At 43.6% G+C, this 24,701-nt stretch overlaps 1 protein-coding gene across 6 annotated transcripts in view; it reads left to right on the forward strand.

Annotated features, from left to right (window-relative positions):
* The first annotated feature begins 483 nt into the window (after window positions 1-483).
* The window catches only part of DOCK9 (dedicator of cytokinesis 9), a 294,205-nt gene continuing 269,987 nt past the window's right edge, over window positions 484-24,701 (forward strand). For 5 of the 6 annotated variants that reach the window (XM_074387504.1, XM_074387512.1, XM_074387508.1 and 2 more), the window contains exon 1: window positions 484-952. In XM_074387504.1, coding sequence (XP_074243605.1) covers window positions 821-952 — 132 coding nt within the window. In that variant the 5' untranslated portion in view covers window positions 484-820. The remainder of the gene's footprint in view (window positions 953-24,701) is intronic. The other variant, XM_074387490.1, reaches the window with a different exon arrangement.

Raw genomic sequence — 24,701 nt, forward strand, 5'->3', positions numbered from 1 at the left:
GGCGCTCCTTTCAGGTCCGCCCGGCCTGCGGTAACGATCGGTGCGGCATAAATAAAGGCTACTTTCCTGAGATCTCCGTCCCCGCAGTGGCCCCGGGCGCAGAAGGGGGCGTGGTGCACCGAGCCCCGACCCCGCCGGTGACTTCGGGGTCCCCTTGCGCGCGGCCGGGCTCCCTGGGCACGAAACCTGGCTCTGAGACCGCGCCTCGTTCAGCCTCGGCTGTGCGCCCTCTTAGTGGCCTGCGCAGTCCCCTCCTCGGGTCTTCGGACGTGCGGCTTGGAGCAGAGGCGGCCCCGACCTCCCACCTTCCCCGCTGGGAGTCCCGCGGGCAGGCAGTCCGCGCCCATCCCGCCGCCCGCTCGGGTCCCCCAGCCAGGCTCCCTCGCCGGGCCGCGCCGACCTGCCTAACCCGCTGTCCCGCCGCGCCCGCCCCTCCTCCGCCCTCCAGGCGCCCCGCCCCGCCCGCGCCGCGCCGCGCCGGACACCCCGCCCCGAGGAGGCGGCCCGGCGAACGGTCGCCGAGGGAGGCTGGTGGCATGGGGGAGCCGCCGCCGCCACACGCACGGTCGCCCGGAGCGAGCCCGGGCGCTGCTACAATCGCGGGAGACCGCGGACGCCGAGGGGGGCGCCTCCGGGCGTGACACGGCGCGGAGGGCGCGGCTTGGGCTGCGGTGGCCGGACGCCCGGAGAGCAGCGCGGGGAGGGGGCGGCGGCGTCGGGAGCGGCGGGCGGAGCGGGCCCGGCGCCGAGGGCGCACCTGGCGGCCGCGCGGCCGGGTTGGGCCGCGGAAGCCAGGGGAGGCGGAGGCGGCAGGAGCGGGATGATGTCGCAGCCGCCGCTGCTCCCCGCCTCGGCGGAGACTCGGAAGTTCACCCGGGCGCTGAGTAAGCCGGGCACGGCGGCAGAGCTGCGGCAGAGCGTGTCTGAGGTGGTTCGCGGCTCGGTGCTCCTGGTGAGTGCGGGACGGCCGCGGGCCGGGGAACGGGGGCTCGGGCGGCTGCGGGCCGGGGCCGGGCGCCTCTTAATCGGTGGGGCTGAGGCGGAGCCGCCGACCCTGCCGGGTCCGCGGAATCAGGAGGTGGGGCGGGCGGGAGGGGGTTGGACAGGGGAGAAAAGAAGGTCCTGGAGGGGCTGCAACTCCCAGACCCCTCCCCGCCACACAAGATCCCCTCCCCATCGCTGCCCCCTTCCTCCTGGGAAATTTCCGCGGAGTGACGTCGCCCTCTCTCTCTTTTCACCCGGCTTTCTCCCAATTTACCTGCTTTCTGTCAACTGGGAAATCACTCTCTGCCCACTCCCTCGCATCCCTCCCCCAGTCTCCCTCTCCTCGCGTGTTTTGGAGGGGCGCAGGGGAATTGAGGTGGGGGCTTTCTCACTCAGTCGGCGACTCAGGGTGGAGATGCCCCTGCCAACCCTTTGGGTGGGCTGAACTCCAGGAGCGAAGAGCTTCCGCATCCTCTCCTGCGCCCCTCCTCCAAGCCGGCATCCTGAAGTTTGGCCGCCTTTTAGGATGAGTTGGGGGCCTGATGGGAACCCTCGCTAATTTAGCATTAGTGCAAATCTCTGTGACGTTTGGGTGTTCGAAGCAAGCAAAGCGAGCAGCGCAAAATGAATCTGCACGTGGCAGAACGTCTTTTAAGAATAGGCCTCTGGATGTGAGAAAGATGAAGTTTTCAATTAACTTTTTCACAACCAGCGCTGGTCCTGCTGTATTTGGAAACGCGCTACAACCCAGTTCACCTGGATGGTGCGGGAGTGGAGTGACGTTTGAGCTGGAGCGAGCTCTGCAGGGCAGCTGGAAACTTTGAGCTTCTTGCATTGCCGCCGGCATTTGTTTTCTTGAAACGGGCTTGTTTGTGGGTGGGTGTGACTTGTGGGGTTTGTCGGAACAGTGCAAGAAGATGGGCCTTGGAAATTATTGTGTGGAGTTTGTGGCTTGGTGTGTGGGGAATTGTCAGGACAGAGTGCTGGGCCCCTTAACACAGGGGCAGATGCATCATTTTGGTGGCAGATCGATGCCCTTCCCGGGCAGACACAGAATTGCATGAATGACCTTTGTGGAGATTGGAGATGAAGCTTCGCTGATTTCTGTATTCAGTTTGCTCAGTTTGGATTTTCTTTAGATTGCTAGCTCTTCCAACTCACTCCAGATTTCTCTAACTCCAATTTGATTCCTAATAAACAGGGATTTAATCTTTGTATTTTAGGGAAGTCGATCAGGTAAGGAGTAGAGCAGGAGTTGAGAATAGACCAGAACCTGGCTCTCTTTTCCATAACCAACTACCTTCTGTATGGCTTCCTGCATCTTCCTGACTTTTGCCAGTGCGTGTTAAGGATAAAGCCTGCAACTTCTTTGATATCTTTTTGGTTCTCACACGGAACTTGGTTCCTTTACTAGGGACCTGCCGTGATCATCAGGGATTTGAGGCAGAAGAAGAGTAAATAAAGTGTGTCAGTGTGCTGTGATTTCCATGGTGCTGCATGTACTGGTTTAATAAGCCATGTAGGGGGAGCACAGAATTGCAGACACAACACTGCTGATGTGCAGCAGTCCGTGAATATCTGCCCTTCCCGTCGGAGGATGGCCCACTAATGGTGACCTGGTAGTGTCCATTCCCATGTGTGACTGGCTGCCAACTGTGTTACCTCATGACACTTTAGTAGTACATGTTTTCATTGGACGCCTTTAAGCATGAAGAGCCAGATGCCTGGCTGTCGTCTTAACTCTTAGTCTTGTCTGTCTGTGGTCTCCTGTCTGATAAAACCTGTGATGGAGCAGATAGAAATATGCAGGGAAGCAAGTGGGTCTACTCGGGCATGTGAGGGCCCCCGGCTGAATGGGAAATGGGAAATGCATTCTGATGGTTCTGAACTGCAGAAGGAAGAAGCTGGGAGGGCTAACAGATACTAAAAATTATCCACACCCCTTATCCCCTCACCTCCTGCCCAGTACTCTGCCACTGCCTACTTCCTCTAGTGGCTCCAGTGTCTGCCAGGGAGCCGCAGCAGGTGCACCGGCCGACTAAGTTCTGGCCAAGCGTTTTGTGTGAAGGTCTGAGAGGTGAGGTAAGGTAACCCTGGACTTCTCAGGAGGTGGAGCAGCAACTGTGCCAGGTTCCGAATCCCATGGTCTGTGCATCTGTCCCTAGATGGGAATAATTACTCTGCTCTGTGTCTGATAACTTGGGTCAGCACTAATACAATGCCCATGACATAAATGCTCAATAAATATTCTTAACTAGCTGACTAAGAAAGCAGTTCTGCAGATGGATTAAAAAAAAAATTAAACTACGTATGGGTTGACTAGCTTTTCCCATGCTTCAAGTATTGATGAGTGGATGGTCATGAGGTCAGAAAAAAATTAAATAGTTCAGTGGATGATAAAGGCTGCCATTAAAAACAAACTAAAATGTAAATATAACATGGGCTTCTCCGTTTTACGTTGTTCAATAGCTTCATTTTTCATGGGTTCAGGTTTATGGACCTTTATGAATGATTTTGTATTAATTTGTTTGAAAAGTTTGAAAATAAGCATACAAAAAATAGAATAGGATAATAAACCTTTGTATTTGATCATCCAGATTGAATAGTTATCAAGATTTTGCCAAACTTGTTTCATATATCTCTTCTATTATTTTTCATGTGTGATTGTGAGCCCCAGGCCTTATATCATTTCACCTCTTTATAATTAGTATATATTTCTTAAAAACAGCATCTATTCATACATAACTGTAATGTCATTATGATAAAATTAACAACTTGTTAGTTTGCTCTTCACATTTCTCAGATTATTTTTAAAAATCTTTGATTGTTAATTTGTTCTAATCAGCATCTGAAAAAGCTTTGCAGGCATTTCCAAATGTGGTTAGCGCTGTCATAACCCTTAGATTTTTTTTTTTTTTTTTTTTTTTAAGACAAAGTTGTGCTCTTGTTGCCCAGGCAGTGCAGTGATGTGATCTTGGCTCACTGCAACCTCCACCTCCCTGGTTCAAGTGATTCTTCCACCTTAGCCTCTCGAGTAGCTGAGATTACAGGCGCATGCCACCACACCCAGCTAATTTTTTGTATTTTTAGTAGAGACGGGATTTCATCATGTTGGCCAGGCTAGTCTCAAGCTCCTGACCTCAGGGGATCCACCCGCCTTGGCCTCCCAAAGTGCTGGGATTACAGGTGTGAGCCACCGGGTCTACCCAGAATTCTTCATAATGGAGAGGACCCTCCATGGAGTCAGGACTTCTGGGGTTTAATCTTAGAGGTTTAGTAGCTTAGAGCATGGATTGCAATCCTGGTTCTATGCCTCACCAGCTGTGCAGTCTTAGCTATATAACTTAACCTTGTTGAGGCTCAGTTTTCTCATTTGTAGACTGGAGTTAATAATTATGCTTTCCTTGTACTGTTGTTGGAAGGATTAATTGAGCTATATGGGTGAAGCTCTTAGACAGTGGCTGGCATCTATTCTGCCAGCTACTTAAGTCCCTTTTAACTGTTGCTTAATGCCTCTGAACTTCAGGCTTCCTGCTCTGTTAAATAAGAGGTGTACTGGGTTTTTTCTAGAGTCCCTTATTCCACCAACAGTCTTCTATTTGAAGCTGTTTTTATGTATTTCTTATATATTTATGCTTTTAGAGACAGATCTTAATCTGTCACCCAGGCTGGAGTGTAGTGGCATGATCATGGCTTGCTGCAGCCTTTGAACTCCTGTGTACAAGCAGTCCTCCCAACCCAGCCTCCAGAGGAACGGGGACTGCAGGCATGCACCACCATGCCTGGCTAATTTTTGTATTTTTTGTAGAGATGGGGTTTTGCCCTGTTGCCCAGGCTGGTCTTGAACTGGGTTCAAGCAATCCTCCGAAACTCCTGGGATTACAGGTGCAAGCTACCATACTCAACCCTAAGCTGCTTTTATAAAAGTAGTGGAGGTACTACTAGGAACATTTCTAACTGTAGGAAAAGTAATTCATGATTTTTGGTCATGAAGGAAGAATCCTCACAATTTCAGAAGTAGCTTTCTGTGATTTAGAATGGGAAGGTAGCATGGTCAAAACATACGCAAGCTCAGAAGAAAAGCCAGAGAGAATTCCCTGAGCAGGATTGAGTTATGATTACTTTTGGAGCTCCTGAAGGAATTTCACCTCAGGTCTTTCAGATGTATTAAAGATGGCATCATACTGGCCAAGATCTAAGAGGATGTATTAATACCACTCAAGGCCTGGAAGTGTCCTTTCTCTGAGATTCGTGTGAATATCAGGCCACATCCCTTTGCACGGGTGTGCTGGCTGTCCTGCACTGGGGTATTAATATGCAAGTCATCTGGCTGCCTGGTTTCCTTACTGATCTTATCTCACTATGTTCAGCTTCAGACTCTTCTTAGATGTCGAGCCATTGCCAGCGATGCCACTCCACACCCCTTGGAGCTCCAGCAGTACAAATGAAACCAAGTCAGGTCATTGCTAAATTTTGCTTGGTGTTACTGGACGAGGGTGGACGGGGGTATGGAATGGTAATGTCCCCGAGTCTGCCCAAGGCTTCTCTCATGCCCCATTCATTCAGCTCAAGAGTCCAGTGCTCGCTGAAGTAATGTGAGACCCCGGTTACGGTGTTCTTTGAAATTCTCAAGTAAGGCAAAACCTTGTTTTTGCCTATAATTTAAAATCAGATGTCAGTAAGCTGTTAACTAAACTGGCCTGCGTTTCTCTGCACTGTTTTTCTCCACCTTCCAATGGAGTCCTAACGAACAGAAATGTCCCGAAATACATGATGCAGTGTGGAGGCCCTTCTTGGACTAGATAATCAACAGCAGATTCCATTACTTTGGCTTTTAGTCTATTTAACTATTAGGAGTCAGGAGGACATTAGTGAGGCCTTGAGTTGAACAGGGGGGGAAGGAACTGTGAAACCAATGTCTGCATTTACTGAGGCCGACTCTGGAGCAGGGCTCTCTGCTGGGTGCTAAGAACATGATGCCACGTCAGAGCTTGCCTGTGCAGGGTTTATGACCTAAATAGGTGGACAGGTCAGTCACCTACACAAAGGTGACTTACAGTCCAAAGGCGTACCATGGAAAGAGTCCAACGGGTGGCTCAGAGACCAGAGGAAGATGAAAGCACAGAACTGGTGTTTTTGGGAATGAGTTTATGAAGAATTGGACTGGCCCTGGAAGATGAAGAGATAAGGGAGGTTTTTTGCTAGGAAAGAATAAGAAATTGAGCAAATGTTTAGTATGGCCAGGTAGGACTGAGAAGGAGCAGAGCTGCTTGGGCAAAGAAGGGCAAGTTTTTGGAGGAAGCGAGAGAAGTTTTGAGAAATACAGTTGCCAACTTTGGGAACAGTTTCATTGATTGGCTGAGAACACATCCTGAAATAGATTTTCCCTTTGTCTTTTTGAAACCTATTTCAGGAAAGAAGTTTCAACCGGCCATGAGCATATGCTTCTTAGAGAGACCTTCCCTAAGTGTAATCCTGAGAGTAGTTAATGTGACTGTTTTCTGTCAGGCAGGCCCAAGGATGGGATGGGAGGTCTGTGATGTGGAAGGGAAAATCCAGTAACAGGCCTGTGTGTGTGTGTGTGGGCACTTAGGTATCATGAGAGCAGTAGTCGGATATGGTGAGTTACCATTCAGTGAATGGTGTTACAAAAAAAAATAATGTTGGAGCCCTACCTTATAGCACATAATGAAATGAATTATAATGAAATGTAATAGTTACTTGTAAAATAAAAGAAACCACATAAAACATGGGCAAACAATCACGTAAAGGTGGAGAGGGTTATTTATTTATTTATTTATTTATTTATTTCGAGATGGAGTCTCACTCTGTCACCCAGGCTGGAGTGCAGTGGTGTGATCTTGGCTCACTGTAACCTCTGCCTCCCAGGCTCAAGTGATTCTCTTGCCTCAGCCTTCCAAGTAGCTGGAATTACAAGCAAGCACCACCACTCCTGGCTAATTTTTATATTTTTCTAGAGATGGTGTTTCACCATGTTAGCCAGGCCAGTTTTGAACTCCTGACCTTAAGTGATTCACCCACCTTGGCCTCCCAAAGTGCTGGAATTATAGGCATGAGCCACCACCCCCAACCCGGAGAGGGATTTTTAAAGTATGAAAGTACAAGAAGAAACCAGTTGGACCTGGGCTTTGAAGGTGAGCCTTGGCTTTGCCACTGATGGGCTGAGGACTTCAAGCAACGTACTTTGCCCAAGCCTTAGTTTGCTCATCTGAGAATTGGGATTGTTAGGTATTATTATCTTAGAGAGTTTTTTAAAGATTAAGTAAGTTAATGCATGTAAAGTGGTTAGCAGTGAGTGCTTAACAAATGCAAGCTCTTACTACATTACTAAGGGAAAAGATTGATTATCTCGACAAAATATTTCTGGAGCCAGCATTTATTGACCACCTGTGATGTCCTAGAATGCATCTGAGGGCTTCACACACAGGAGGTTAAGTCACCTCAGGGTCACGGTTATAGGTCCGGGGGCTGGGTCTTGAACGTGGGCACTGTAACTTCACACCCTGAGCTCCTGGCCACTCTGCCTGTTGCCTCCCCATGTTAACACTAAACGTCTGTCTCTATAAGTAGCATAGAGGTAAAAGTCAAACAGTAAGCTTAGAAGCAATATTTGCCCTGTAGCAATTTATCTATAGAGATATCTTGGTCATAGTGTTAAGTTAAACCTTTTGCTTGGAGGGCTACCCCATTCTACAACTCAAGGGCCCCATTCACATGGACAGAAGCTGTGCTGTACACTGTGGAATGTAGGTTTGATAAGAATGAAGTTTTAAAAGCGTACCTGTCACAAAATTGTTTTTCTAGCATAAATCTCTCATGTACATTCGTTGACTGGCTATCAGCCTGACCGATTATCTGTGTTTAGTCTTTAACATAAACCAGAATGCAGAATGTTAACAGTAGTTGTCTCTGGAGATGGGATGATGGGAAGTTCACTTTCTTCCCCCCGATTTTCTGTCCTTTCCAGAGTTCTGCAGTTGACATGTAGTACTTTTATTACTCTGTTCAAGAATGACAGGAGAAATGATTTTGAGAATGTGCTGTGATAATTGGAGCCACTTACTCCTAAGAGGCAGTTCTTTTTATTCCTGTTGTATATTTGAGCACCAGCAATTTTAAAAGTTGCTCAGAATTTAGCAAATGGTAGAGAGAGAAGGGCTGGGAGTTTCTGAGATGCCAGAGGCTGTTTATCACAGGTTCTGCCCTTGGCCATTCCCCAGCTTGAGGCTTCTTGGCTGTACTGACCCAGCTGTGGTCTTTACTTCCACACTGACTGTTTGGTCTGCCTCGGCTTCCTCACCGTCCACTGCTCCGATCCCCGTGACCTGCTCTCGTCCGTAGTGTGGGGTGGCGTCTCTGTGCTCACCCCATTCCACCCAGCACCCTCTTCCTTTTTGGAACAGGTTTCTCCTTCGTCTCCTGCTTCCTCTCTGATGTCTACTCCTTTGTCTTCACTCTTTTTGCTGCACTTACCACACAGGGGCATTCCTAAAGGTTCTCTTCTCTACCACTGGTTTATAGAATTTAATTTCTTCCCTTTACTCTAAAGGGGGGCACCCCCTCATGGCAATTTCCACAGTTTATCTCAGTTCTGGTTCTGCTCTCTCTACCACACGCTCTGCCCCACCCTGCCCTAGACCTGCTTTTCTGTTTTCCTGCCTGACTCTTCTCCTTGGCTCTCCTACCAGCTCCTTAAGTTCAGCATCTATGAAACAAAAATTTCCGCTTTTCATCCCAAGTTAGGTTGTCCTTTTTACATTCTTGTTTTAGTGGGGAGTGTTATTTCATCACCAGCTTTGAATCGGTAACTCCTCCTGTGTCTCTTCTGTTTCTCTCTTCTATATTCATTATGTTCTGTCATGAATCAGTCATTATGGGCCAAGGACTCCCAGATCTCAGTGGCTTAGAACAGAAAGGTTTATTTCTTCTGTACTACCTCTCCACTGAGTGTGGGCTGGGAGCCTAGTTCCATGTTGTCCTGGGACCTGAGTTGATGGGACAGCACCCATCTTGAATATGGCAGGTCTGCATGGCAAAAGCAAATCACATGGCAACACTGAACTCCAGGGGCAGGGAAGTGCAATCCTTTCTAAGTGCCTGCAAGGAGGACTCATATCTTCGATGAGCAGCTGCAATTTTCACAGTTTTGTCTGTGCGACCAGGATGACTGCTGCAACCTGGCATCCCCTTTCCTGTCTCCCTTCTTTCCTGGTCTGTGCAGTGGTAGGGTGTATTAGTCTATTTTTGCACTGCTATAAAGATATACCTGAGATTGGGTGATTTATAAAGAAGAGAGGATTAATTGGCTTATGGTTCTGCAGGCTGTACAGGCTTCTGCTTCTGGAGAGGCCTCAGGAAACTTACAATCATGGCAGAAGGCAGAGGGGAAACAGGCACATCTCCACATGGCTGGCAAGAAAGAGGGAGAGCAAAGGAAGAGGTGCTACACACTTTTAAACAATCGGATCTCATGAGAACTCTGTCATGAGAACAGCAAGGGGGAAGTCTGCCCCCATTATTCAGTCACCTTCCACCAGGCCCCTCCTCCAGCACTGGGGATTTGGGTGGGGACACAGAACCAAACCATATCATAGCAGATAGGGTCCTTCCTATCTGATTTCTTTGCTGCCATAATTACTCTATCCTTATAGGTTCAATTCTGAACCCTGAAGACGTTAGAGTTTCCCATTGCCCTTGGAGTACAAACTCCTTCCCTTTCACCATATGGCTGTCTCCTTCTCAGACACCACCCTCCTGTTACTCACTGGCTGGGCCATTAGATCCTCATGTATGCCAGCCTCTCTCATACCCCAGGAGATAATCATGACCCCTGGCCACCCCTCTCAGTTGCCAGGTCACTCTCTCTGGCCTTTGAAACTGTACTCACATGCCCTGGCCTGTCCACCCAAACTAAACCATGCACTGCCTGTTCCTTTTCTTTGACCACTTATCACTGTTTGTTTATTTATTTGTTTTTGTACATTTGCTTAATGTCTTTTTCCTTTCCTGGACTGTTGGTTCACTCTGGTTTTCACAGGGCCTGGCACATAGCAGGGGCTCAGTAATATTTTTTGGATGGATGAACAAACCCTGAAAACTGTGCCTTTGACTCTACATCTTAATTGTGTCCTTTTCTTATTTCCTATTACCTCTAATTTCTCTTTCTTGTACTCATTTCTATTTATTTCATTCTAGTTTACCTCCTACTGCCAGATTAATTTTCCAGTGCACAGGCTCTATCATATCATGGATTTCTCATTGCTATCTATGACAAATTCACCAATATTCCTGCACATCAGAATGTATCACTTTGAGGCTGGTTCTGTGTTTTAGTTTAGGAAAAGCTGTTCAGATTGTCAGTAAATCCATATGATCTTTGCATAGGAGTTTAAAGCAGCCACACATTTTGGTACAAAATATATAAGATTAATTTCCTTTGTTAGGCCCATTTGTTTTCAGTAATTCCATAGAGCGCCAGTGTGCAAATGAAGACACTGATGTAACTCTCGTGTTAAATATTTAGTAACTAATTTGTCTGAAAGCAAAACAAAATAAAACAAAAATGCAAGGAATAAAAACCACTGGGAGTGCTGCTCATTGAATAATGAGTTTTGCTGTAAAGGAGCACATGGATGGTGACATTATTTCTTTTGCACCTTTATTTTCTATTTTTTGATTCTATCAGTGAATTTATGTTGTACTTTCTGTTTCTTTATTGGCTCTTGATGGATGAATTGCTAACAAGGAGACCAATTCTGACCAGAACTTTGAATCTTCGTGCCTCTCTTTCTTTGGGGTTGACAGGGATACATCAATTAAGATAGTGCTTGGGTGTGGTGACATTGGAAGACAGGCTGGGTCAGGGCCTGTGTTAGAGAATTCCTCCCTTTATTGCATGTTAATCTGAAAGTGAACCTGAAAGCACATGGTCATGAACTACCCAGGATCTCCAGTTAAGGCCATGAAGTTTATTCTAAAAGTCTTCTGGGCTTAGTTTGAGATTCATGTACTCTATTTTTTAAACATTTTGTCTTAACAAAGTATATGTTCAGTCAGACAGATAGGCAAATGTTCTAAGGAAAGATATTTACTATGCTAAATTAGAAAAAAAAGTTTTAAACAGTGCTGTTGGCTGGGTGCAGTGACTCACACCTGTAATCCCAGCACTGTGGGAGGCTGAGGTCGGGGAACGCTTGAGCCCAGGAGTTTGAGACCAGCCTGGGCAACACAGTGAGAACCCGTCTCTCTTAAAAAAAAAAAGAAAAAAGAAAAAATTAGCTGGGCATGGTGGCACATGCCTGTAGTCCTAGCTACTCAGGAGGCTGGGATGGGAGGATCACTTAAGCCTGGGAAGTCATGGCTGCACTGAGCTATGATTGAGCCACTGCACTCTAGCCTGGGTGAAAGCAAAACTCTCTCTCAAAAAAAAAAAAAAAAAAAAAAAAAAGAAAAAAAGGAATACTGCAGGTGACCTTTGAACAACATGGGTTTGAACTGCACAGGTCCACTTATATGCAGAAAAATAAGCGTATTGTAAACATTTTTGAAGATTTACAACAATTTGAAAAAACTCGCAGATGAACTGCATAGCTGTTGAAGAAATTAAGAAAAAGGTATGTCATGAATATAGAAAATAATTTATAGCTATTAGTCTGTTATAAATAATTTATAGCTACAAATCTGTTATAAAAAGTTAAAATTTATCAAAACTTTTGCACACAAACACAGACCATGTGTGGTGCCATTTGCAGTCCAGAGAAACAAATATAAAGATGCAACATTAAATCATAACTACATACATTAACTTTAGTACATATTGTACTAGTGTAATGATTTCATAGCCACCTCCTGTAGCTGTTGTGGTGAGCTCAAGTGTTGTGAATATCCACTTAAAACACCGTGAGACACCAATAATCTCCATGTGAGCAGTTCTTCTTTCCAGTGTTGACCCAAAAAGAAGAGGAGACAAAATTTAATTTAAGTAGAGAGTTTATTTGGGCCAAGCTTGCTACAACTGAGGAGCAAAGGTTCAAATTGCCCTAAATATACACTCTGATTAACAGCAGTTACAAGTGGATTTTTTTAAAGAAAACGAAGAGGCAGTGTCTGAGTTGTTCGCCAAGAATTCACATGAAAACATGAGCTATTGATTGGCTATCTCTTGTTCTTTGTATCACACATTCTGGGAACATGAAGATAATGGGGGAGGCAGCTAGTCAGGAACCAAATGACTTTAAAGAGTTACTCCTGGGCATGGAGTGGGGTGACCTGAGGTCCCGTAGTCATGTCTCTTCTCTGTGTAGTTCACATAGCTCACACTACTCTGAGCTGGGTTTTTTTTCCCTCTCTAGTAAATTGCTTATTGCAGTAAAAAGTGATCTCGTCTTCTTGTATCTCATGTTCAGTGCAATACCGTAGACATTGAATAACACCATAGGATCCTTACAAAGTGCCAGCCCTTACAAAGATCCTGGAAGTGCTCCTAGGAAACAGAGAGAAGTCATGACATTCCAAGAAAAAGTTAAATGACTTTATATGTATTGTAGATTGTGGTCTGCAGCTGCAGTTGCCTGCCATTTTAAGATAAATGAATCTAGTTTAAGGACCATTGTGAAAAAAGTAAAGGAAATTTGTGAGCTGTTGCTGTAGCCTCACCAGCAGGCATAGAAACCTTGCACGTCTTGCGAAATGCCTTTTTATCTTGTAGTGAAAATGCATCTTTTATGTGGGCAGAGGATTGCTATTGAAAGGAATACCTATAGACTAAAGATTTGAGAAAAAATGAAGTCATTATGTGACAACTTAAACTAAAAGGATGGTGAAAGATCTGAAGCTGGAGAATCTAATGCCAGCAAAGGATGGTTTGACAATTCTGGAAAGAGTTTTGGCTTTAGAAAATGTCAAGATAACAGGAGAAGCAGTTCTGTCAACCAAGAGGCAGCATACAAGTTCCCAGATGCCATTAAGAAAAACATTGAGGAGAAAGGATTATCTGCCTGAACAGGGTTTTAATACAGATTAAAGTGCCCTATTCTGGAAAAAAATGCCACAAGGGACATTTTTTTAGTAAAGAAAAGAAGTGAGCACCAGAAGGTTAGGCCAACTCTACCGTTTGGTGCAAATGCAATCAGGTTTATGATCAAGACTGCCCTTTTCTATAAAGCTGCCAACCCCTAAGTATTGAAGGGAGAAGATCAATACCAGCTGCCAGTCTTTTCATTGTACAGGAAGACCTGGGCAAGGAGAACCCTTTTTCTGGATTGGTTTTGTTACCACCTATGGGTTCTTGGGCCCTCAATGCAATAGAAATTGACATGAGGCCAAAAGAAAAGGCTTCATTGGAGCTTATGCCCAAGCATAAGGGAGGCAGCACAAGAGAGAGAGAGAATTCCTTGGCTGACTCTCTGAGCCTCCAGGGATTTTTTATTAGGCAAAGCGTAGAAATTGACATCCGGGTAAGGTATGCAGGCTGGGCTGTGCAAAGCACATGGTGGGGTGTACGGGTCAGCATCTCTGGTTGCGATGGTTATCTTGAGTGATGAGCCACCTGGTGGTCTGGCCGGTGGCAACAAGGCTATAAATCAGCTGCTCAGCATTCCTTCCCGAGGTCAGACACTGTGACCTTGGTTCCATGTTTTGGATCTCCTATGGCCCATTCCTGGAATTCTTTTTTTTTTTTTTTTTTGAAACAGGGTTTGTCACCCAGGCTGGAGTGCAGTGGTGTGATTTTGGCTCACTGCAGCCTTGACCTCTTGGGGTAAAGCAATCCTCCTATCTCAGCCTTGTAAGTAGCTGAGACTATAAGTGTGTGCCATGATGCCTGGCTCAATTTTGTATTTTTTGTAGAGATGGGGTTTTGCCATGTTCCCCAGGCTAGTCTCAAACTATTTCAAGTGATCTTCCTGCCTCTTCGTCCCAAGTGCTGGGATTACACACATATGCCACCGTGCCTGACCCCTGGAATTCTTTAAGTAAAAGTCATGGTTAAACATTCTGGGAATGAAGAAGAACAATTTAGAATGGCTGTTTTCTTTGTATGACTACAGCCTTGGGGTTAGTGGGTATAGCATCAGTGAGGTAGTGGTATGGGTTTTATGATCACCGGGGATGCATGAAGAAATGCTCTGGTGGGGTGAGCTGATGCCAAACCCCATCTTCAGTTTCTCTCAGTTTTATCGGTGCTTTGTCCCTGAAGTCAGGAAGTACCTTGCTAACAAGAGAGTGCCTTTTAAAGTTCTTCTGATATTATACAATGCCCTGGCCACCCAGAACACATGAGTTCAACACCAAAGACATTGAAGTGGTCTACTTGTTTCCAAACACAATGTCCTACTTCACCCTTTAAATCAGGGCCATAAGGACCTGTAAGCCTCAGTGCATACTGGACTTCATGGAAAAGATCATCAGCACCGTGGAAGAGAACCCAAGTAGAACATCATGCAAGTCTGGAAGGAGTATATCATTGAAGGATACCATCATTATTATACAAAAAGCAGTGAGAGCCATCAAGGCCGAAATACATTTCTGCTGGAGAAAACTGTGTCCAGATGTTGTGCATGACTTCACAGGATTTATGACAGAGCCAATCAAGGAAACCATGAAAGAGATTGTGGATATAGCAAAAAAGGCTGGGTAGGGGTGAAGGGTTTTAAGATAAAGATCTTGGAAAAATTCAAGCACTAATGGATGCCCCACCAGATCAATTAACAAAAGAGGTCTGATGGAGACTAGTGCTTCAGAACTAGTGCTGCATAATGAGGAAGAAGACTTAGAAGAAGAGGCACTGCCAGAAAAGAAAGTTACATCAGACAATCTGGCAGAAGCATTCTGATTATTCAAGAGTGCTTTTGACTTCTTTTATGATGTGGATCCCTTTAAGATACAGGCACTGAAACTAAAGCAAATGGTGGAAGGATTGGTACTATATAGAAACATATTTAGAGAAATGAAAAAACCAAAAAGCAAGACAGAAATTATGGTGTATTTCTGTACAGTTGCACCTAGTGTGCCTGCCTCTCTTGCCTCCTGTTCCAACCCCTCCACTCTTCTGCCTCTGCCACCCCTGAGACAGCAAGACCGGCACTTCTTCGTCCTTCTCCTTAGCTTACTCAGTGTGAGGAAGATGAAGTCCTTTATGACCGTCCACTTCCATTTAACAAATAGTAAATATATTTTCTCTTCTTATGATTAATAATGTTTTCTTTTCTCTAGCATATTTGATTGTAAGAACAGAGTATAATAGCAGAGCATGGTGACTCACGCCTGTAATTGCAGCACTTTGGAGGCCAAGGTAGATGGATGGCTTGAGCCCAGGAGTTTGTGGCCAAGCTGGGCAACATGGCAAAATAAATAAATAAACTAATTAAAATTTAAAAAAAATTAGCTAGGCATGGTGGCACACACCTGTAGTTCTAGCTACTCAGGAGGCTGAAGTGGGAGGATGTCTTGAACCTGGGAGGTTGAGTCTGCAGTGAGTCATGTTCATACCACTGCACTCCAGCCTGGGGCAAAAGAGCAAGACCCTGTGTCAAAACAACAACAACAACAACAAAAACCCATTATAATATATTGCACATAAAAAATATGTGTTAATTGGCTGTTTATCAGTAAGGTTTCCAGTCAATAGTAGGCTATTAGCCAGGTTTTTGGGGAGTCAAAAGTTATAGGTGGATTTTTTGACTGGGCAGGGGGTTGGTACCTCTAACTCCTGCATTGTTCAAGAGTTAACTATAACATACAGAATGATTTACTTTTTTTTATGAAAAGAATAAGCAAAATTTTTTTCATGAAAAAAAGTTTTGATTTTACAGATGCTAAAGTAAGCCATCCTCCTTGGTTTCAAAATAAGTTAAATATCAAATGTTTATTCCCTCAGTTCTAAACATAAAAATGTAGTTGTATAACCAAGTTTCTGTTACTAGAGGGATAGTTCTTGCCATGGATGGCAGTAGGTTATAGTGCATGAGAACTTGGGCTCAGGAGGCTTCAACCCCATCTCTTCTATCTGCTGGTTCTGCCTTCTCAGTTTCTTCACCTAACAAGTGGACATTTTAATAGGACTCACCCCATAGATCTTTGTACTTAAGCGAACAATTGCATATAAAGCACTTAGAATAGGGCTTGGCACACAGTAAATACTCACTAAGTGCAAGCTGTGGTAATTTATAGGGGCAAGCTAAAGGAATACCATATAACCCTTTAAAGTGCTGCTTCTCACAGGAAAATTATAATGTTGAGCAAAAAAAAAAAAAGTAAGCAGAGATGTATGTAGTCACAATTGTGTGAAAAATAACTTTTATGTGTAAGAAAAATGTTGGAAGGAAACACATGAGAAAGTAGGAATATAATTTGTTCTTTGTATATTCTAGGATTTCCCAGATGTTTTACTGTCTTAAATGACTAGATAATCATTAAGAAAAAGCAAATACATTGAATATTAGAAGGAAAGTTTGTACTACATGTAAGGCATTCAAATTGGTATGCTTGCAAATCACACTTATATATATCTTAGAGCTTGTACACATGGGTATTGTGATGTAAAATATGTTCCTGAAGTGAGGGCACACACATGCATTTTGGAAGCAAAAATGCTGTTAACATTTAAGAGCCTTGCATTAAATGCTCATAGAGGTGGGATGCCCATGCAAAACAATGAAACTTTGCATTTGATTGTTTTATAAAGTACTTAAAAAAAAAAAAGATCTGTCTTTGGTCTCTGGAAAATCTGGGCAGACAGACAGTGATAGTTTTTTTATTTCTGTTTCTTGATGAAGAATTAAAGACCAGAGAAATCAAGTGACTTTCTTAATTAAGGTCACCTGGCTAACCTTAACCTTTGTCCTGGCAAGATGGCAGAGATTGTCTAAAAGCATCAAAACATTTTAAGATATAATTTTGAAGTTGGAGTTTCTTGAAAACTTTTAAGTGATTAACTTGAATCATTAAACATAAATTTTGGAAAGTACCACTAATTCTCTGTTCTCTGCGTTTATAGAAATGCGTGACATGAAAGTGAAATCGTATTATTTTGGAGATGCAAGTTATCTTTGGATGTCATCTGGTCCACCTTCCTAATTTCGCAGATGAGGAAGATGAGGTCCACCATGGATAAACCTTTGTCTATGGTCATACAGCTGATTAATATTAGAGACAAGAACAAAATTGAGTTTGCTGACTCCTGGTCCAGTGAATTGTCCAGTGACTATAGGAAATAATCATATTACTTTGTTTACACTTGCATGTTGTCAAGTGTCGTTACAGACCATCATAATCAGATAATAGGAGTCTATGAAACATCTATCTGCACCATGGATCTCCTCCCTCTTATATATTTTATCAGTCCCAAGCCAGTTTGTTGGTGAAATTGACACTCATATTTCCACAAGCCTAGAAAGGACTTCTGCATTTCTGTTTAAGGGGTATTAGGATGAAAGAGAAAAAGAAATAAAAAGCACAAATTACAAAATTAATCTAAAAAAGATTTCAGTAGTAACTTATTCATGAAGAAGAATTAATTTAGTAGTGAATGTTATTGAAGGGACAGAATATCACAGTTTTACATGTACTTTGGTTAAAATTATGATGTGGCTTGAGAAAAACCTTCCTGGGCCTATTAACCTAAAATTTGTTAGTGTAGAATAAGCTCTGTAAATCTAGGTCATTTTATATTTCAGGCTGCTTTGCGTTGGCTAAAATAAATATTCAGCTGTAAATGACAGTTTGGTTCAAACTATATTATTATAGAAAGAGTTGCATTTCTAAGATTGTTTAGAGGACTTATTTAATCTGTCATTCTAACATATTGCTGTTTCCTTAAGTAGAAAGGAGAGTTCCTATGGTGATAGCAGAGGTGCCATAATATTTATAGTATAGTAGGTTCATCTGTAAACTATTATACTAGCTAGAATTTACAGGATATTGAATCTCTTAGGTTAACTTTTTCCTTCCCGGGCTTTTACTGTGTTCATTTTGCCATTTTTATTTTCCTTCACAATTCTTTTAAGAACCTTCTATTATGTTATTTTCCCCTAAAAGATTGAAAATAACTGCTTTTAAATGATTAAAAACAAAACAAAACAAAACCAAAACACTGAAGGATGTACATGCCTAACCAGTTTCTGTGGAGTTGGTGAAAAACTGATTGAGGTATTAGGTTTTTAAAGGCACTTTGTTCTCCACTGAAAACTCAAGAGGCATAGAGATTCCTGAGAGTGTTGGTTTCTCCTGGAACAGTTACTAAGCACATTGGTGTTGAGATTTCCATCAGGAGATGGCATGAGGAAAAAGGAATCACCAATAGCAGATGAGGGTTTCTGGAATTGAGGATAGTCACAGTTAGTCAATGCTGGGGCGGTGTGGGGGGTTTGAAGATTATGGACTGTGGAGACCTGCATGTAGGGTACTGGGGATGGGTTCTTTCTGAAAGCTTAGGGAACTCCATTTGAAGGGGGAGGGTTTCAGAGTAGCTCCCAGAATTTAAGAGAACCACAGATGTTTTTTCCATGGTTTCAGTTGTTAGACTTTGTAATAAAAAAAAAAGAAAATTTACTTCTGCCCTTAAAATGGCATCTTGGATATCCTCCACTCTGGGCATTAGGCTCCAAAGCAGTCCTACCTCACAATTTCCTGGGCAACTAATTGGGAGAATCAGCATATTCCGTGAGCATTGCATTTCATGTCAGGAAAATGGGATTTTGCCCCTACTACTTGCTCCTTTATGGTCTTGGTCTGGTGCCTATGGGTGACACCTGCACAATGGAGAAGTCACTGACCAGCCTGGCGTTGATCTAAGTTGCAGAGTTGATTCCTTTCTGACCAAATAATTTGGTTTGGGGTCTGGACTGGTGCAGACCTAGAGCTCACTTCCATCTGCAGTGACCTTTGGGAGAGGAGGGGGCAGAGGCCAGATGGAATCCAGCTTCAGGCTTCCCTTGTGATCTTTTTCCACATTCTCAGGCCAGGGCATGTTGCCCTGGAATTTGGAGAGGATTCAGTCCTCTTTTAGTTGAGGATCTTAGCAGATCTTGAGTCATTTTTGAGTTCTTGATGATGATGTTAGCAGAGAAAAATGCAGTGCTGTTAGAATCTTTTAAAGCTCTCATGTCTTAGTATTGAGTAGTTCTCAGGTTGTCACTCATGATTCATTGACTCAACAAACACTAAAGAAACGTAAACATTTGGTGAAGACGCTATCCTTGTCCTCAAGGAGCATGGAATCTGGAGTGGACAGAGGAACACAGATGGGACCCAGGAAGCTTTGGTATTAAGGTCCTCTGCCTCTTGGCTATTTTGCTCCTGGAAGGAAGAACAAAGGTTGTGACCAGTGCAAGTGGAGTTTTGTAGGAAGGTGTTGAGACTGAAGTCAGCCTTCTGGGTAGTAGACACATACTGGGACCTACTTATCTATTACACTCCTTTCACAAGATCTAGAAACTGGACGTTTAATGTGCCTATTACTCACGGGAGTAGTGACAGGATATTTCTCTTCTAAAGATTCTGCGTAGGGGCAGAAGAAATTTCCATGAATGAGATGCATGCAGTGAGAATTGTGGGTCAGGACTCCAAGGAACAGGCTAGAGAGATGGGATGGGAGGCTTTTAAAAAATGTAAGGTAGCTAGTAACATCCTAAGGACTCTTAAAATTAATATTTTGTAGCTATACACAGGTAATTTCCTTTTAAGCTAACTAGGGAAAACAGGGCGTTTAAGAGATTTATTTCTCTTGGCATCTAGAATATGTTCTGTAGGTGCAAAGATCCCCCAAATATGTAGGGGTTTGGATCTTGCTGATGTCCTTAGTTAACCCCAGATGCCATGTTAAGCTTGTTAAATAGTATAGCATTGTATTAACATTAAATTTATGTTAAGTAACATAGTATATTATTACAGTTCTTTGTCTATCATAGTTGATATAGAATTGAAAATGAAACTGGTTTTCATTAGAATTGAAAATGAAACCAGTTTTTGTGGAGTTCTAGATTAAAAATAATCTGAAATGATTGTGTGTACTGGGCATGAAAAGAAAATTCATTCATTTTTTAAGCTCCATAGAACACAAATTTGCATGGCACCCGTTGCTTGGGTTTTTAGTGATTGTATAAGATTCTGAATATTTAGCTTGGGGGCCTTTGGAAGCAAGGTGACATTCTGCTGATTTGCGGTGGGGCTAATGATCATTGTTTCTGGAAAATACCACTTTTAGAGTGCCAAGAAACATACTAAAGTACCACAGTTGGTTCTTAGGTAAAGATGCATACATACACTTGTATTAGCCTTGATCTTGTTTAGCTTTATCTTTTTTACTTTTGCCATTCAGGACACGTGTAGGTCCTGTTTATCTCCTGGGTAAAGAAATGAGAAATTATTTGATTGGCAAATAAATAAGCATGCACATATATTTTACAGATGCTTGAAAACTGTTGCCCATGTATGTCTGAATTGATGAATTTTAAATTTCACACATACATCAATTAAGTGAACATACTTGTTAAGTCTGAACTATGTGCCAAGCACTGTGCTAGGTGCTTTGAGGAATCAGGATGAGTGAGACAGATCCTGTCCCATCTTGCTGACTAACAGGAGAGAGAAGATTGCAAAATAAGCTTCATGCACACCTAAGAGAAGATTGTATCATTGAAGAGTTATAAGCAAAGCGTTAAAGAGGCCTCTGGAGAGAGATTACCTCCGGTGGAGGGAATCAGAAAAAGTAACGAAGGAAACGTGAGAGATTCAAGTTATTCTAGATAGAAGGGCCCATAGGAGTGCAGGCCTCGAGGAAGGAAATCCTGGGATGTACTTGGGAAACAGTGAGTAGTTGAGTCTGATGAAATGTAGGGAGGGTTAGAGGTGCACAGTTTCTGATCACCCAGGGAGTGAGGAGGGTGGACAAGGCCAGGCTGTGGCGTGTTGACTTGATTCTTTGTTGTGGGTTTTTGAGCTGGAAAGCCTCAAGATTAGAACTTTGCCATGGGAATACAGTGACTGTGTTGTTGGAGCTTAGTGGCTTGGGGAATGGCTAGGGTTAAAAAACTGGGGCTTTAGGTGTTACTCAGGAGACTTTTGCTGTAGTTTAGGCAGGAGGCAATGAGGGTATGAAGTAATGTGTAAGTTATGTGTAAGAAGTATTTGGGGATTAAGTTGATGGGTAGTTGAACCTGATTAGATTAGAGCATATATTTATTCAATACATTTTGATTAATAATCTTCCTTCTTCCCACTGCACAGTGAACTTGGAGCTCCCTGGCCAGGTGAGGTCAAGAAGCAAGAGTCATTAACTGTAGCCTTCGGTTTCAGCCATGCATGACCATGGCTGGGAGTGTGGTGATGCAGAAACCTGAGAACACCCAGCCCGTTACACGGGCCTTGAGGAGAGTGTAGAATTTATCTGGTCCTTCACTTTCAGATAATTTCAGATAAACCATTGCAGACAGATGAGAATCTCATCTCCTGTTATAAACCACCAGCAGAGAAACGGATTAGCAGTGAGCTATTAGGGGGCCTTCATTTTTTAGAGAGTGTTTAGGGTAGAACAGATAGCTTTAAAAACCATTTATCTTGTCCTCTTTAAAATACCCAGTCATAATCAGTGTGCTTAATCATGAGGCCCAGACCAGCTGTCTTCTCCACCACTGTGTCTTCAAAGCTGACGTTTTGACTTCGTATCAGTTTTCAGGAATGTCCTTTTCACGCTCCCCTTTGAAGGAAAAAATGAAAGAAGCCTTTAAAAATGGTAAACTCATAAACAGTTATTTAGAGAGGGGATATAAATTAGGTATTTTATTTTGTTATTCTTTTTTTGCATGTTTTTATAGTTTACTTGTTCCAGGTGAGAGAAAATGTGCAACAGGGGCCCTGGTTCATTTTTAGATGTGAACTTCTTTCACATTTCCAAATAAATGCTCAGTCACTGCATGGATTGATAAATTATAGATGGAAAACTGTTCTCAGTTTTCCTCCTCTTAGATTTCTTTGCTTCATGTGACCATGGATCTCTCTCTTCTCTTTGAAACTCCATCTTCCTTTGATATCCAAATACTGTCACTGCTACCTGTTATTTATCGATATAGTGACAGCAGTTATAATGATAAGTCTTTCTTTGCATCTTTCTCTCTGTTTCATTATTTTCCCTTTCAGCTTCCTATTGTGGCCATCCCCTAGAAAATGGGGACCTGCTGTTCTCCTCCTTTTACTTTCAGAGAGTTGAGCTACCTTCTCTGTTCCAGTGACTCATTCCCAAATCTTGATTTCCATCTTTGACCAAGACATCTGTGAGGGTCAGGAGAATGCTAGCTGATGAAGAGACAAGATAAGAGAAAAAGGTGGAGGATAAAGGAGAGTTTACCCCAAATGGAAGATCTACAGGTCTTAGTAGAAGGCTTCAGAATAGAGAAACGTAGTAGGAGGTGAGGCTGTGAAGGTACTGAACCTCCGTTTCACGTTGGAAGGGAGTGCTCCTCAGCATGAAACCTGTGGACGGGTTGGTCTGTGAACTGTTTGTAACTGACCTGTGACAAGATGAGTTGTGCTTGAAGATGAATGGGAAAAAAAAGTTGAGAATTCGTATTTAGAAACTTTTAACAAATTGACAGGGTAACGTTAAATCTGTTGAATCTAGCAAAAATTTGGGGCTTATATTTTATATGTCTTTGTTTTTTATTTCATTTATTAGTAATTGTCATGATTATTTGTATTTTACAAAAGTATTGGTCCCCAGTGGTTTGGAGGAAAAAGAGGACCCTCACCACATGTGGTTTGAGAGGCCCCGTTGTAGGTATGTGAAGATGGTAGTTGGAGGATGTTTCAATGGAAGTGGTTGGTTTGGCCCCAGAAACCAAGGGGTGTCAGGTTGGGAGGCATGTGTGTGCTCACCTGAGACAAAGGGAGCCCTGATGACATGGTGTCCCGTGATGCACGGGAGTTGCAGGGTGAAGGAATTCTCTGCTGCGTGAGGCCTTCTAGGCTGGAAGGTATTCTCCGCAGTCTGAGTAGGGCCGTGGGCCTGTCACCAGCAGCGTTGTTTTGGCTCACTAGCCGTGAAGAGTGACATCCTTCAGAATACCCTAAGCTTGCTTTTTGTCATTGGTTTGTCTCTGTTCTTTTCTACCTTTCCTCTGTCTAGACTGCACAAGCCTTGCTGTTGGTTCTTTGCTTTTGTTTCCTACATCCTTCTCTAATATTCTGATGTAGAGAGTGATTCCCTCTCTTGCTGGCTTTCCTGGACCTCTTGTATTCTGAGTCATGCACCTTCACGTGGGTCTTTTCCTAATTCTGTCCCTTATCTGACCGTGGCTGGTTTGTCTTTCTGCAAAAGATGGTGTCATGATGGATGCCCAGTAAATGGTAACACCCGCAGAGTAGATTCGGGGACCCTAGGCCAGCAGCTCCATAATTCTTTCTCCCTTTTCTGCCAAAGAGACAGGATATTAAACCACTGAACTGGCGCAGTCCTGGGCTGCCTGCCAATGGAATATTTGGGGAGAGAATGGTGCAGCTTTTGTTTCTCTTGCCTTCTGTGTAGCCTTGGGGTGGATTCCGAAGGGATGTTTTCCCTCGCAGGAGTAACCTATTTGGTAATGAGAAAGCAGGAAAGCGAGTTTTCCTGTTACGAGCAGCGAACAAAAAGCAGAAAAGCAGGCAGCGGATGGCGATATCCTGTTGGCGAAGGTTTGCGGGAGCGAATGCAGACAAGTGCCCCTCATTCTTCCCGCATCTTTAAGGAAAGCCAGGAGGTGGGAAGGAAATCAGTTACTTTGCAGGCCACATCCAAATGATTTTTCTTTTATTTATGGTGCTTAATAAGGAGGTCATAACTGTATGCTTTGTGATTTAAAAACTTGTCAGACTAGAGATCTGTAACACATGACAAATTATAAAAACGAAATAGTTTGGTGGGTTTTTTCTGGTTTCCCATGAGGTCATTCTAAGTTTGCTTGGGAGGGGGCAATGAACTGTAAAAGTAAATGTAAACTTTATACAAGTTTTATTTATTTTTAAGTTTAAAATCAGTTAAAGATGGCAAAATTCCTACTGAGTTAGATATTTAAGATGGCTTGTCAGATGCTCTTAGGGAACCATTCTATGGTACATTTTAAAATGAACTAGGGAGGGACAGGCATGGTGGCTCATGCCTGCAATTCCGGCACTTTGGGAAACCAAGGTGGGAGGATCACTTGGGCCCAGGAGTTCGAGACCAGCCTAGGCAACATAGTGAGAGCCCGTCTCTATAAAATATAAAAAAAAATTAGCCGGGCATGGTGGCATGCAACAGTGATTCCAGCTAATTGGGAGGCTGAGACGGAAGGATCACTACAGCTTAGGAGCTAGATGCTGCGGTGAGCTATGATGGTGCCATTGCACTTCAGCCTGGGCAACAGAGTAAGACCATGTCTAGAAAAAAAAAAACTTTTTCCTCTCTTATTACACAAGCAATACATGTTTATTATAGGAAAATTAGAAACCATATACAGATGACCAAACAGTACAGGAACAGGCTAGAAAGACACGGAGGTGGAAATTAGAGTGGTGTGGTGAGAGGGAAAAGGAAGGTTGTCTGGGAGCAGTGGGGTTGGGGAGAGGGCCAGAGGGCCAGGGAAACCTCACTGCGATACTCAGGCCCCCAAGTGAGCTCTCCTTCCTGAGAAGCTGCCTTGCTTCGATACCACACCTTCTGCTGTGACTTTATACCCTTTGATGTTGGC

The sequence above is a fragment of the Saimiri boliviensis genome, chromosome 16 (assembly GCF_048565385.1).
Source record: "Saimiri boliviensis isolate mSaiBol1 chromosome 16, mSaiBol1.pri, whole genome shotgun sequence".
In the NCBI taxonomy this organism is placed as follows: Eukaryota; Metazoa; Chordata; class Mammalia; order Primates; family Cebidae; genus Saimiri; species Saimiri boliviensis.